The sequence below is a fragment of the Hippopotamus amphibius genome, chromosome 5 (assembly GCF_030028045.1).
Source record: "Hippopotamus amphibius kiboko isolate mHipAmp2 chromosome 5, mHipAmp2.hap2, whole genome shotgun sequence".
NCBI lineage: Eukaryota > Metazoa > Chordata > Mammalia > Artiodactyla > Hippopotamidae > Hippopotamus > Hippopotamus amphibius.
Genome location: NC_080190.1, coordinates 146,091,587 through 146,104,204, shown reverse-complemented (window position 1 = coordinate 146,104,204; position 12,618 = coordinate 146,091,587). Strand labels below are relative to the sequence as shown.

General features: G+C 39.7%; 1 protein-coding gene across 1 annotated transcript in view; it reads right to left on the bottom strand.

Moving 5' to 3' along the window:
- Window positions 1-3,099: 3,099 nt before the first annotated feature.
- Window positions 3,100-12,618, bottom strand: part of PKHD1L1 (PKHD1 like 1) — a 154,188-nt gene continuing 144,669 nt past the window's right edge. Inside the window, exons 74-78 of the mRNA XM_057736239.1 lie at window positions 8,993-9,144; window positions 8,448-8,594; window positions 7,964-8,117; window positions 4,059-4,298; window positions 3,100-3,202 (exon numbers count right to left, since the gene is read on the bottom strand). Of these exons, the coding sequence (XP_057592222.1) occupies window positions 3,192-3,202; window positions 4,059-4,298; window positions 7,964-8,117; window positions 8,448-8,594; window positions 8,993-9,144 (704 nt within the window). The 3' untranslated portion in view covers window positions 3,100-3,191. The remainder of the gene's footprint in view (window positions 3,203-4,058; window positions 4,299-7,963; window positions 8,118-8,447; window positions 8,595-8,992; window positions 9,145-12,618) is intronic.

The following is a 12,618-nucleotide window of genomic DNA, read 5'->3' as shown; positions in this document are numbered from 1 at the left end:
CAGATAGTGGCCAATTTTGTGGCTTTCACAGTGTTCAGATGTGAAGAATATTTTTGCATATCTTCCAGAAACCGAATATAGGAATTTGTTCCGCAGATGCTACAACTGTAGTTCTTGGAATTTAGTTTTCTAAGTGAAAGGAAGTGTGAAATGGAGAGTAAACTGAATTTGCATTAGAAAACCAGATTTTTAAGTCTTTCTTGTTGGGTCTCTCTCTCGCTCTTCTCCTCCCCATTTTAGTGATAGAGTTTTCTCATCCCTCTGAGGTTGGAACTGAGGGAAGTATGAAAGTCCTCAATTAACCGGTGGTGTGGTCTACTCGGTGCTCTCTAGACATGAAAGCTGTTCCTCATGAAGGGAGTGTACTGGTGCTCCAGGAGCATCAGACGGCTTCTTGATTTCCCCACATTCTATGCTTCACTCATCGACTAAACAGCAAGTCTGCATCTACTAGTGCCAGACATTTCCTAAGATGACAAGAAAAAGGCTTAGTAAGGAAGAGCCTTACTGCCTTCAAGGAACTCACATTCCAGTGGTGCTTCAGCCTTTGTGCTTACCACCGCACCTTCCGACAGGACACTCCTCCGTGGCTAATCTCATGCTTTATTCCTTACCATTCATCCCAGGCATCATGTTCTCCTGGAATCTGTCGCTCATCCATCTCCATCCTCACAGGATGCCCCTCCCCCGGCCAAGTGCCCCTCCTCTGTGCCCCTGTAGCACCCTGTGTCTCTCTCTCTCTCACATACTACACTGTATCTCTGTGTTTCGTTTGTCACCTTTTCCACTACTATTTCCCCAACTACCTTATAGACTCCTGGAAGGTGAAGACAGCATCTTATTCCTTGTAGTCTTCTCACTAGAATGCCTAGTATCTAGCAAACGTTAAATAGATGTTGGTTTGACTGAATAAAATGCCAAATACACACAAAGATATTTGGATTTACTACATGGTAAATGTTAACAGTTTTTCTGTTAAGCAAGGTTAACAACGACCTGAGGTAAGCATTCTTGGAAATGTTACACAGTAGAAAAACTCTGGGTTTCCGCTGAATCCTCTCAGCTGTTTCAAACGCTTCCTGAGTGTCACTTGCTGGAAGGTAACTTTTGTGAATACCAACTCCACTTGCTCTGGACATGGCCACAAAGCCTTGACTGAGGTTATTCCTCTAAATTAAGCATTTCCTTTAGACTTTTCTGAGTAGAAAGTGCAATTTGTATAGCATGAGAGCTTTTGGTTAATTTAGCTATGTTAATTTGTGGCTTTCTTTCGCATTCCTTAATTTTCTCCTCTTGAAAATAAGTATCTCTTCTGGTGTAGCCTTGGGCTAGGGCTCTTAGTAGTGACAGTTTTGAGTACAAAGGACTGGTAATCAGAGGAGTTTAGATTTGTTCAAACAAGGGACACCAAGAAAACTCTTCTTAGAAGACTGGCTAGTTTTGGCAGGCCCAGAAATCTAGGATAATCTAGAATTCCTGGGATTCCTGTGGATCTGAAAAACAGCAACTTATTCTGAAAGAAGGTCTAAAGCAATCTCATTTCTCCAAAATCCTTAGAAATTAAAATGGCTTAGATCACTGGAAATTAGAGCTTTACGAATGGAGAGAGGAAAACAGATCCCCCAGTACATACAAAAATTCAGAATGCTTCCAATCTGATCTAAAGAAGTTAAATCAAAACCAGAAAGCTCTTTCAACTATTTAAAGGATTTTAGGATTTGTTGGTACAGCAACTTGGAGGTGGTATATCTGCTTACAAATCAAGGATTTCTAAAAGTTATTTTTTTATGAAATAAGAGCATACAAACATAAGGAATCAAAAGAAATCTGTATTTTGAAGAAATTTGATTTTTGTGATTAAAGCTAAGTAATACATTTTATATATTACAAAAATGTTTTTAGCATATTTTCTTGAAGATGCTATAAACTTTTTCTTGTTGTGCAACAAAATAGCTCTTAAATAAGCAGTTCTTGTATTTATGTTTTCAACCTGTTCTTCAGAACAGCACTTCAGTTGCTTCCTGAAAAGCAAAAACAATAAAAATATTTTTAAGAACATATAGTGGGTTTTAAAATAGGTTTTATTAATTTTAACTTCTAATATTTCATGGTATGGTTAACACAGCAAAAATTAGTATTTTAGAGTTTACCAATTTAATGTGCTCCTGTGTGGAGAGAGAATAGTGGTGCTTACATATTGTATTTTTCATCTTCAAGTTTTGTCATATTATTTGGTGTAATTTCATGACTCTCTTAAAAGTAAAATACTGTTAATTCAGATTGCAAAGTTATAAAAAAACCCATAATTTCATTTCATCAATGGTTGCTATGATTTGAATGTGTTCCACCCCAAATTCATATGTTTTAAAACCTAATGTCCAATGTGATGGTATTAGTAGGTAGGAACTTTGATAGGTGCTTAGGTCTTGAGGGTGGAGCCTTCATGAATGGGATTAGTATTCTTAGAAGAGACCCCACAGAACTCCCTACCCCTTCCACCATGTGAAGATACAGTTAAGAAGTCTGCAACCCAGAAGAGGGCCCTCATTTGACCATGCTAGCACCCTGATCTCAGACTTCTGGCCTCCAGAATTGTGCGAAATAAATTTCTGTTGTTTTTAAGCTACTCAGTCTTTGATATTGTGTTATAGCAGCCTGAAAGGACTAAGACATTAGTGTTTAAGTCTTCTTATATCTTAATTGAAGAATGACAGATTATTTAGTAGCAAAGGGGAAGCTGTTGATTAACTTTTTTATCTGAAAAAAAAAGTCCTAAAAAACACCAAGAACAATATCATTTACTAATGACTTGAAAATAGAATTTTCTGAATTTTGTAAAGTCACAAAGATGTCAAGTACAAGTAGGAAGAAAGTCAATGAAGATAATTAGGAAAAAATGCATTTAATGAGGAAACAAAATGTACAAATATATAATAAGCAGTATTTATACCTTATATTTTAATGCTTCTGGGAAGAAACAAATTTAAGCAATACCTATCAGGCTATTATAAAATAGACAAGTTTTACTTTTATTAGAATTCTGGAGACAAGAAAACTGGCATTAAAATACAATAACTTGTGTGCTGGTCTTTACCTTTTGTCTCTCAGCTCCAAACCCATCCTGCTATATTAGCTATAAGAGTCCAAGGCTGGGTCTCTTCACATTGTGCTTCTCCTTTGACAGCTGGTTTCTAATTAGTTTCTACCACGAGGAGGGAAGAATGGATTATTTCTTCCTGAAGCCCCAGCCTCCTGTTGTTCTGCTACTCCCAGAACCAGCCTTATTGTTTCCCTTCATCCTGATCTTATTCCTTTTTAAATTTAAAATCTAGTCTTGGCTTTTAGTACTGAAATACTTCAGTATCTTTCTAAATTACTACCCCATCTCAAATTCACAGCAACTCATGGCAACAGCGAATGGTTCAGGAATGAGCGTGTGGCCCACGCCAGGTCAATGACGTAGCTTTGGGACTTCTGCTGGAAGTGGTGGGAAAGAGGTTTGCTCTTTCTACATTAGCTTCTGGGCCAGTAGAATGTAAGCATGAAGATGCTGGTGGTTTTTAAGCTACTCAGTCTTTGGTATCGTACCATGATATGTACCATGAAGGTTGGGGTGGTTGGTGGAGAGTCTGCCTAGGAGTGAGTCTACCGCTGAGGAGAACGGAGCTGAGATGGACACACACAGGTTCTGGGTGATGTCATTTGAGTCCTTGGTTCTTGCTGTGGCAGAAATCAGACTACTTCTGGACTTCTCAATTAAGTGAGTTCATGTGACTGTCTAAACCAACTGGAGCTGAGGTTCTGCCCCTTGTAACTGAAAGAGTCCTGACATAACCTGCATTTCTCATTCCCCACATTCTCACACACCACCAGATAATGTGAATAACATTTCCGTAGGGTAGTCTGGTCTCTACCACTGAAGCTGCAACTTTCTCAGTGGCTGAGGCTGTGTCTTTCTGTCCACGGTGGTGCCATGCTGCACTCAGTCTTTATTTAATAAACATTTTCTGATACCTCAGTTTGTGGAGACAAACACAGAAAAAGCGTACGGCGCTTACCTACAATTCCGTTCCAAATCAAAACGGCCGTCGTAAGTACTTCCAAGAGCAACCCTCTCCCCACCAGACAGCTGATTACTGTAGTCACCGTCCGGGCGGCTGTGCCCACAGTGGACGCTTTGCTGCTGCTACTGCCGCCGCCACCGCCGCTGCTGGAGACAGGCTGCGCAGCGAGGCTGAACGCCCTGGACTCCACCCGGACGACCTCATCCAGGATAAATTCAAGCTTAAACCTTTTTCCTAGGGGAAAAAAAAATCATCACAGCTTTTGACTTCCTTTTTATTATTTGTTTGCTTTCATACACTACCAATTGGGTTTTCCTTGACTTACAAATACTGTATAACCCCGACGTATTTTTGGAAACTGAGTCAAATAAAGTATAAACAGGGATCTCAGAAGAAGAGTTCTATCTGCCCATCAACTATGGGCAAGGGGACCCTGGGTAGATTTTCTTTCTGTAGCATCAAGTACCTACTTATCAGGGGTTCTTTCCTAGTGCCCAGGACTAGAGAAAGGCTGTCTGAAATGAAGGACCGTAGGGAAGGGAGGTGAGGGTGCTGAACCTCTGTCTGATCCCCATACACTTGATCGAGGAGTCAAGAAGCTGCAGCCTCAGTTTGGGGAGGTGGGGATGGATACTGAACTTTTTATTTTGAAAAATCTCAAAACATAAGAGTTGAAAGCATAGTTCCACAAACGCCCATATGCCCTCCACTCAGATTTTAAGAAGTCTTTATTGAATTTGTTACACTATTGCTTTTGGTTTATGTTTTGGTTTTTGGCCCTGGGGTATGCGGGATCTGAGCAGGGATCAAACCCACACCCCCTACATTGGAAGGCGATGTCTTAACCACTGGACTGCCAGGGAAGTTCCTAGATTCAACCATTTTTAACTGTTTTCCACATTTGCTTTAAGTCAGATGCTATTTTCATGTTGCAAGATCGTGATCTCTTTCTTTCTTTTTACCCAAGGTAGACAAGCTTGAAGAAACACTTGTTAGATATATTTAGAGTGAAATATACAAAGCTCATCTAAATACTTCTTAATCTGTATGTTAAATCTTCCCACAGTTTTGAATATCAGATAACCAATATATTTTTCCTTGATGTAATTTCTTCTTGGACTACTGCTATCATTAATAATGGTTACCATACAGAGTGTGTAATACTTGTATAATTCCAAAGTTTTCATTCTTCTGTTTTTTTTTTCTATTATCTTGAAAAAAATCATTTCTGTTTTCATTCTTCTTTTCTTTTACAGGATAGAATATACTGACCACATTGTGCTTTCTATAGCAATGCATTCTATAACTTTCAAGGTGGTTCGATATTGTTTTATAGAATATCCTGCCACAGTTACAATTCATGACAATGGTGTATTTAAATCTTTCCTTTTTTCAGTTTGAAAAAAACTGAATTTTTGTGGCAGGTGTATTTTTTATCAATGATTTTGATGTGTGAAGAATTTAGATTTTATTTTGTTTTATGCTTTTTTCTCCTGTAGTTTTGTGAGGAATGCCAAGCTAGGGTAGTGGAGAGGCCACTCCATGGAGGAGAAGTGAAGAACTCAGCCAAAATTCAAGATCAAAACCTCAGTGACATGACTCTAACCGAGCCATCCCAGCTGAAGGCCCAGATGTCACAGAGCAGAGATGGTCCATTCCAATTTCCTGACCCACATTATTGTGAGCAAATGAAATCATTGCTGTTTGAAGCCATTAGATTTGGGGCTGGTTTGTTACTCAGCATTAGAAACTGAAACGAGCACTGTGTATTACATAGATTGCTAAATAAATGTGTTCCAAATGTTATTATCCATTAGTAATATTATTTTAATCCAGGTTGCTCAAAAGATGCGGTCTCAGCTGTTTATTTTCTTCTTCCACTTTTTTTTTTAAACCTAATTCTCACATCTTCATTTTCTGTGTGAGAAACTACAACACAAGCCTTCTCTACCCAGGTGGCCCCTGCCTTGCTATATGCAGAAGAGGGTGTGGTGCCAGGTGGTCAGGCTCCTCTAATCTGCAAGGGGATTTCCCACAGTGCAGTAATTAAGTGGGGTACCTACTAGAAGGTGTTACAAGAAAGACTTTATTAATTTTCTTGTGTATGCTCTGTTGTCACTGCAGTTTTACAGTTAATCTACAAACCGGCTAACTGATGTAAAAATAATGAAGAGATGACTATATTTGACCTTCCTCACTATTCGCAAGCAGGGAACTGAAACCCTACACTTGATGGAAAAAAAGAATGCAAGACAGAAAGCAAGAAATAAGGAAGGAAGGAAAAGAGGGAGGGAGGGAAGGGAGGAAGGAAGGAAATTAGAAACAATGACTCTTGTCCACAGCAGATCAGATAGACACTCCAAGGGAAGCTTTGAACTCTAAAAGAAAATTTCCTGGATAAAAGGAGAGCGCTGTTTTGTCATCACAAAAGAAGTCAAAACCTACATTATTGCTTCAGCACTCCAGTGACCCTAGTTACTTTGGAACACTGCCTTTGAAAGTGGCAGTGTGAAGATCTTGATCCTCAGATTGGGTCTTTGCCACTGGGCACCTCTTGAGTCCACCTTCCTGGGGAGGCGGGCGACATTCTCTCAGGCAGGGTTCTTGTCAAATGCCTCATTCCCCATAAAACGGTCCCAGTCCTACCACCGTTTAGGCTGACTGTTAAAGAATTTGGCTCTGCCTTTAGCCACCTGACTTGCAGGACACTCCAGGTACTTGTCCCAGAGCACAACATTGAACTCCCTGCCACTGGATTCCCATCAAACTCTAGGTTGAGATATTGCTGCCCGGTAGGCAGGTCAAACTTATCTGGTGTAGGGCATCATCGAAGCACCAGGAAACGATAAATAAGGAAAAAATTCCTTTGGAATGATTTTAGCTTTTGATATTTAGTTCTTATGAAAAAAAAAAAGATCATTGTTAGATATTCTTTAACTTCTCTCACTCTTTATTTTGGCTTTTCTATGACCTTTACTATGTGTGTGTGTTTGAAATAACAGTGGTAAGAAGAGTGAGGGCCGTGATAAAACTTTTTCAGGAGGTAGGGCCTGTAAAGGTCTTAAAAGAGCCGCAGGTTGAGGTGAACCCATTAATGGAGGCCTGTCTCAAGTGCAAGAAGTCTATTTCATTCTTTCTTACTGATCAATCTATCATCAACAGGGATCTGTTTTTTGGACATATCATTTTTGCCTTGGTAGAAATGCTTTTACCCGTGGAGCTATGCCATCGATGCACATGAAGGTAACGTTAAGAAACCTGACTGTGGATGTTACAACTGTATTTACTGTAACCGTGTTGAAGACATCATGAGTATACTCCATGAGAACTCATAGGAGACCTTGGTTCTGATCTCAGGGCAGGTTGTAATTCTCCACAGCAACTGGTCTACCTGCAGACGGCCGTGAATCATGACACTGCTCGTGTTTTCTCCTTTGCACTGTCATTCAGAAAGACTAGACCCCACTCTCCAGCCCAACTCTGAACTCTTGCATGGGCCATTAAAATTATATGACCCTATCTTATCCTTTCTTTTCTTGAATTTGAAAAATCTATATATTACCTTTTCTTACTACTATAAATATAATACATACATAGTGAGAAAATTTAGAAAATACACATATTGGATAAAGAAGAAAATATGATTCGATATAATTTTGATGTACATCCTTAAATTACTTGTTTTAATTCCATTAGTTGCTTATTTTATTTTTCACTTTGTTTTGCATATTAAATATATATATTTATATGCTAGACATTCTGATTTCTATAATTTACTGACCAGTGTAGTACAGACTGCTTTGTCATTAAAAGGAAATTATACATAAAAAAAAAAAAAGGAAATTATAATTGTCCCTATTTATGGGTACATATGTGAGGATCCAAAATAGTACACTCACCTGTTCTAAGAAGAGTAAGATCTGTGTAGTTGGCCCAACAGCTGCTAAATGGAATTGTTGTATTTCCACTAAGACCACTGATTTGGTTATTATTGGAGTCCTTTAGTACAGCCTTCAAAGTCAGTGAAGTAATCCCAACTGATACACAATTACCCTAAAGAAAAAAACAGTAGAGAATTATAACAATTGTCCTATTTCCATGCTTTAAAAAAAAGATATTTGGAACTTTATTTTTTTAATGCCTCATTTCAAATTTTAAATCTACAAGAGCTCCTTTTCCTACAAAAAGAGTTCAAAATAATGGGCAGTGGAGCAAGTTCACTGAAAAGAAACATTTTTAAAACAGTAAAAGGTGATATTCACAGATATTACTCCCACTTCGAAGAGGCAGTGCCATCCTCAGGTTGCCGGTGTGCCAGGATTAGTGAAGCTGGTTCACCCTCCAGAATTTATAGCTTAAATAAACCTTTGAGTTATAACTTACATCAGAATCTACTGCCTTTACTGAAGGCTGCTGAGAAAGTGGCTGTCCCAGCTGTGTTGCCACCGGCTGAGTGATCACTGAGAGTGAGGACACAAAGGCCACATGATGAACAGGAAATGCAAGCCTTTCAACTGGTTGGGCAGTCACCTGTAAATGGTCATGAGAGATGAAGTGGTTTTCACATGATAGACTACATTCAGGAGCAAACTCATCTTAGCCAGGCTAAATGAAATATTCATTGTTTATTTAAAAGTATGTTCAAAACGTGAAGTCAATATTATTATAATATTTCCTCTAGAGAAAACTTAAGAAGCATTGTTGTAAATAGTCAAAGCAAAGCACATTTCATATCAATAGATAATTTTGGGAACATATGCTCCTTTTTCAACTACTTTATCATTTTAGTAATACTGTAAAATAATAACCAACAATAAATTAGAAAGACATGTCCTCTAAATTATTGTATTGAAATAGAAAAAGTTAAAACAAGAAATAAGCAATGTTTTAAATAGCTAAAACGCACTTTTCTAGTTGCATTTTCTTACCTTAATCCAGCCAGAATCACTTGGGCTGGGGATAGGATTGGTAATAGATATGGAAGAGACATTAAATCCAAGGATACTACTGGTTTTTCCTAAAATTACAGCTTGTCCAAGAGAACCAGCAATTTCTTGGAGTTCAGATAACTGCATCTGACCTATGAGGAAACAATGTTATGACACGCGGATTATAAGAATACGGAATAGTGAGAACATGTGAGAATATCTCACTTCAGTTTTTTTGTGCCTCTCACTCCATCCACATTATAGAACCCTACAGCTTTCAAACTGTACATGAGCTAAACATGACTAAGTCATACTAAGGAGGTCAGGAAAATAAAATACTCAGTAGAATATGTTTCTTAAGATGGAATTAAAGAAAAAACAAAGATAAAATAAAATCAAGAAAAATGAGTGAGAATATGCTGAGAAAAATGTCTCAATACTTTCCTATGTCATTCTTTGTTTAGAAGTGAAGCACTACATCTACCATCGTATATCACTTTTTAAAAATACAGTGTTAATTGTAGAGTGGGAGGATAATTAATATCATTGAATTTATAATATGTATCAGTTTCTAACATTATTAAATTACTAACAAAAAATTGTTACCTGCTCTGGACATTGACAATTTTCAAGATTAATTCTAACACTGTAGTTGGTTTCTGTTCCCTTTTTACAGCTTGGCAGTTCCTCTTAAACCTGCTGCCCCCCTGATGCTCCTTATTTCACAAAGTGGCACCTCTACACATTGTACTCCTTTTGTCAGAAGCTTGGAACTCTTGCTTGAATCCTTCTTCTAATTCACCTCTTCCCCACACCATTTAATCAGTTCTCAATTTCTAAATCTCTCTGTCTCCACTGCCCAAATCCTAGTTAACCCATCAGCAGCAGAGATACTAGAACAGTTTTTGAACTGGCTTTCTGTATCCATTCTCTCCCTCTTGCACTCCATTCTCTACACTGTAGTCAGCGATCGTTTAAGGAATAACTGCAGCCAGGATGTCTTGGTGTACTGTTCCTGCATATCTAGCCCCTTCCACATCCAGAGTCATGACTTGAGGACTTTGATCATTGAGTTTCTTCCATTAAGGCTGAGCCCTGAAGCTTAGTGTGCTGGAGAAGGCGGCAATGCTCTCGGGCCGTAGGTCTCACGTGACACTTTAAAAACCACAGTCTGGGGAATTGCAGTCCCTGTCCATTTTAAAGGTCTCTTTTGGTTGATTCAGACTCTTTGGGATAAAAGGCAGTCTTTCAGACTCCCCTGCCCCCCACTCCCTCCACACACTCTCCTACAAATGGCTTCCCAGATAGGAGGGCTCACGTGACCTTGTGGCAGCATATAAAGGTGCTTCATGTCCACATGCTGCTACTACAACCTCATTCACTGATTTTTGGTGCAGGGTGGCACATCTGACCTGTCTGCACTGTTAACAGGTTCTCTCCATTTCTGCTGACTGCCGTCTAGAAACCAAAGACCTTAACCTGAAGAGCTCTTATTCCTGACATGACTCTTTATCCAGAAGTCCCCTCAGTACTTAAGCAACTGCTTTCTAGGACATCTGGGAATTTCTAAATCTCCTGACACTATGTGAAGGCTGTGGGGAGCCAGGAGTACTACTACATGCACATCTTTCTTGCCACTTCCTGATATTTTGCTGAGATATTGCTCCTTGCCAAGCTGTATGGCTTTCCTAGAGACCTCAAACCCTATCCCAATCTAAGTCTGGGAAACATGCCACTGGTCTATCCTTCCTCCTGCCCCTATTTCCATGTTCTCAGACTGTATTATGCCTATATCTGGATAAATCTAACGAGATAAAACTGCTTTATGGGGATGGAGGATGGAAGAGGTTGTGTGTGAAGCAATTTAGATCACATATAGGAAATAATTCACAGTTTCTTTGGACATTTGAGTGGCTAGTGCAGTAAATACTGGACCCTAATACATGTAAGGGCTTACCAGGGATTTCTAAGAGTCAGTGAGCAATCTGTATATGTAGAATGGATCTGCTACAATTCCTAAACTAAATTAACAGACTATGCTGAGCCCAAAGCCCTGATCCTATAGGTATAAGGAAATACAAGGCTGATAAAACAAAGTAACCTATGACTGGGCGGAGAATGTCGCTGGAAGATCTGGTTGCAACACACACCTACGCTTCCTATTTCCTTCAACAAAGACAGTTGATCAGCACCTCCTTCCATTCGTGTAAGCCTTTTCACAGGCTTATCCCCACCAGGGAAGAACCTTCTGCCTGTCTTAACTGATAGAATTCCAGACCAGCAATGTGGCAGGTGCATGGGGTCAAAGCTCAGAAGAAACCTCCTGGGGAAATGAGTGATGACCCCCAGTGGCAGAAGGTGAGAACTACACCCAGTACCTAAATTCACACGTTAAGAGAGTCTTTGAGTTTAATGAAAAAGGTGCTGGACAGAAATAGGGTAGATCAGGATTTTCTGAGTCTGAAATTCATACAATGTGAAGGGTCTCTTTAAGAAAAAGTATGCAGAAAAGCCTTATTTGTGCAACTTTTACAATAACAGCCAATTCTTTGACCACATTATTAAATGTGGGAAGGGTACATATTAAAGGGCTTAAAGGGTAATATCTACCCTTCTCTCAGGACCTTGAAAGTTAAAGCCCCTCCCAGGACTTGTACAAGTAAAGGGCCTTGAAGCTTAAGCTTCATTAGCTGGATAGTAACCTTCCTCTGGCAGACCCAGATCTTGTCTTCTTGGAGAAGGGTGTGTCTAGGTGAGCGTACTTGTCCTTGACCACTTGACAATGGCACAGTTGGGAATTAGCAGCTGCGGATGTGATCTCATGTCAAGAGGCCAGGAAAGTTCAGTTGCACCACAAGAGAGGCTTATGCAGAGCAGACAAGACCACCCACCCTGTCGAAGAGACTCTGAAGACAAGAGGGCAACATGAGGGTCTGAGGTCAGGAAAGCACGTTGGTATTCAGATGCCAACTTGAACAGATGGAGAGAAGAAAATCTGAAGGGCTGAACATTTACCCAAATGCCCAACCAAACAGAGTCACCCTAAGGAAACCATAATTTAAGCCAACAGAGTTACCTCTGATGGAATAGCTGAGCTTATTTTTATCTCTGATACCTTGAAAATAGGGTATGAGGAATGACGGATAGAGAAAGGGGCTAATGGTCAGTCATAGAAATTAAAGACAGAACATCTTCTTGCACATTTGCACTTGTTAGTGTAAATATGTGACTTTACTCTGGAAATCTAACCCACCACTCCACCTCTTAGACTCTCCAAGGGTCTATTATTTCCCTTAGGAAAATACCCATTGGTCTTCTACTGGCTTACAAAGGGGAGAACATCTTGTGGTTTTTCCATGATCTAGCACCTGTCTACTTCTCAGCCTCGCCTCCGGCAGCCTGTCCTTCCTGGATCCTTCCACTGCAGACCTGCTGGACCCCTTCCAGTTCTTCAAATGCACCAAACGCTCACCAACTATTTCCTCAGCCTCCAGCATTCTTACCTCCCGCTTTTCACTGACCAGCTCTTTTCATCCTTCATCTCTCAGCTATGAGGTCACTTCCTTGGGTCATTTCTAGGATCTTTTATGTTAGGTCAGATTCTTTTGCTGAAGCAATTAATTGTT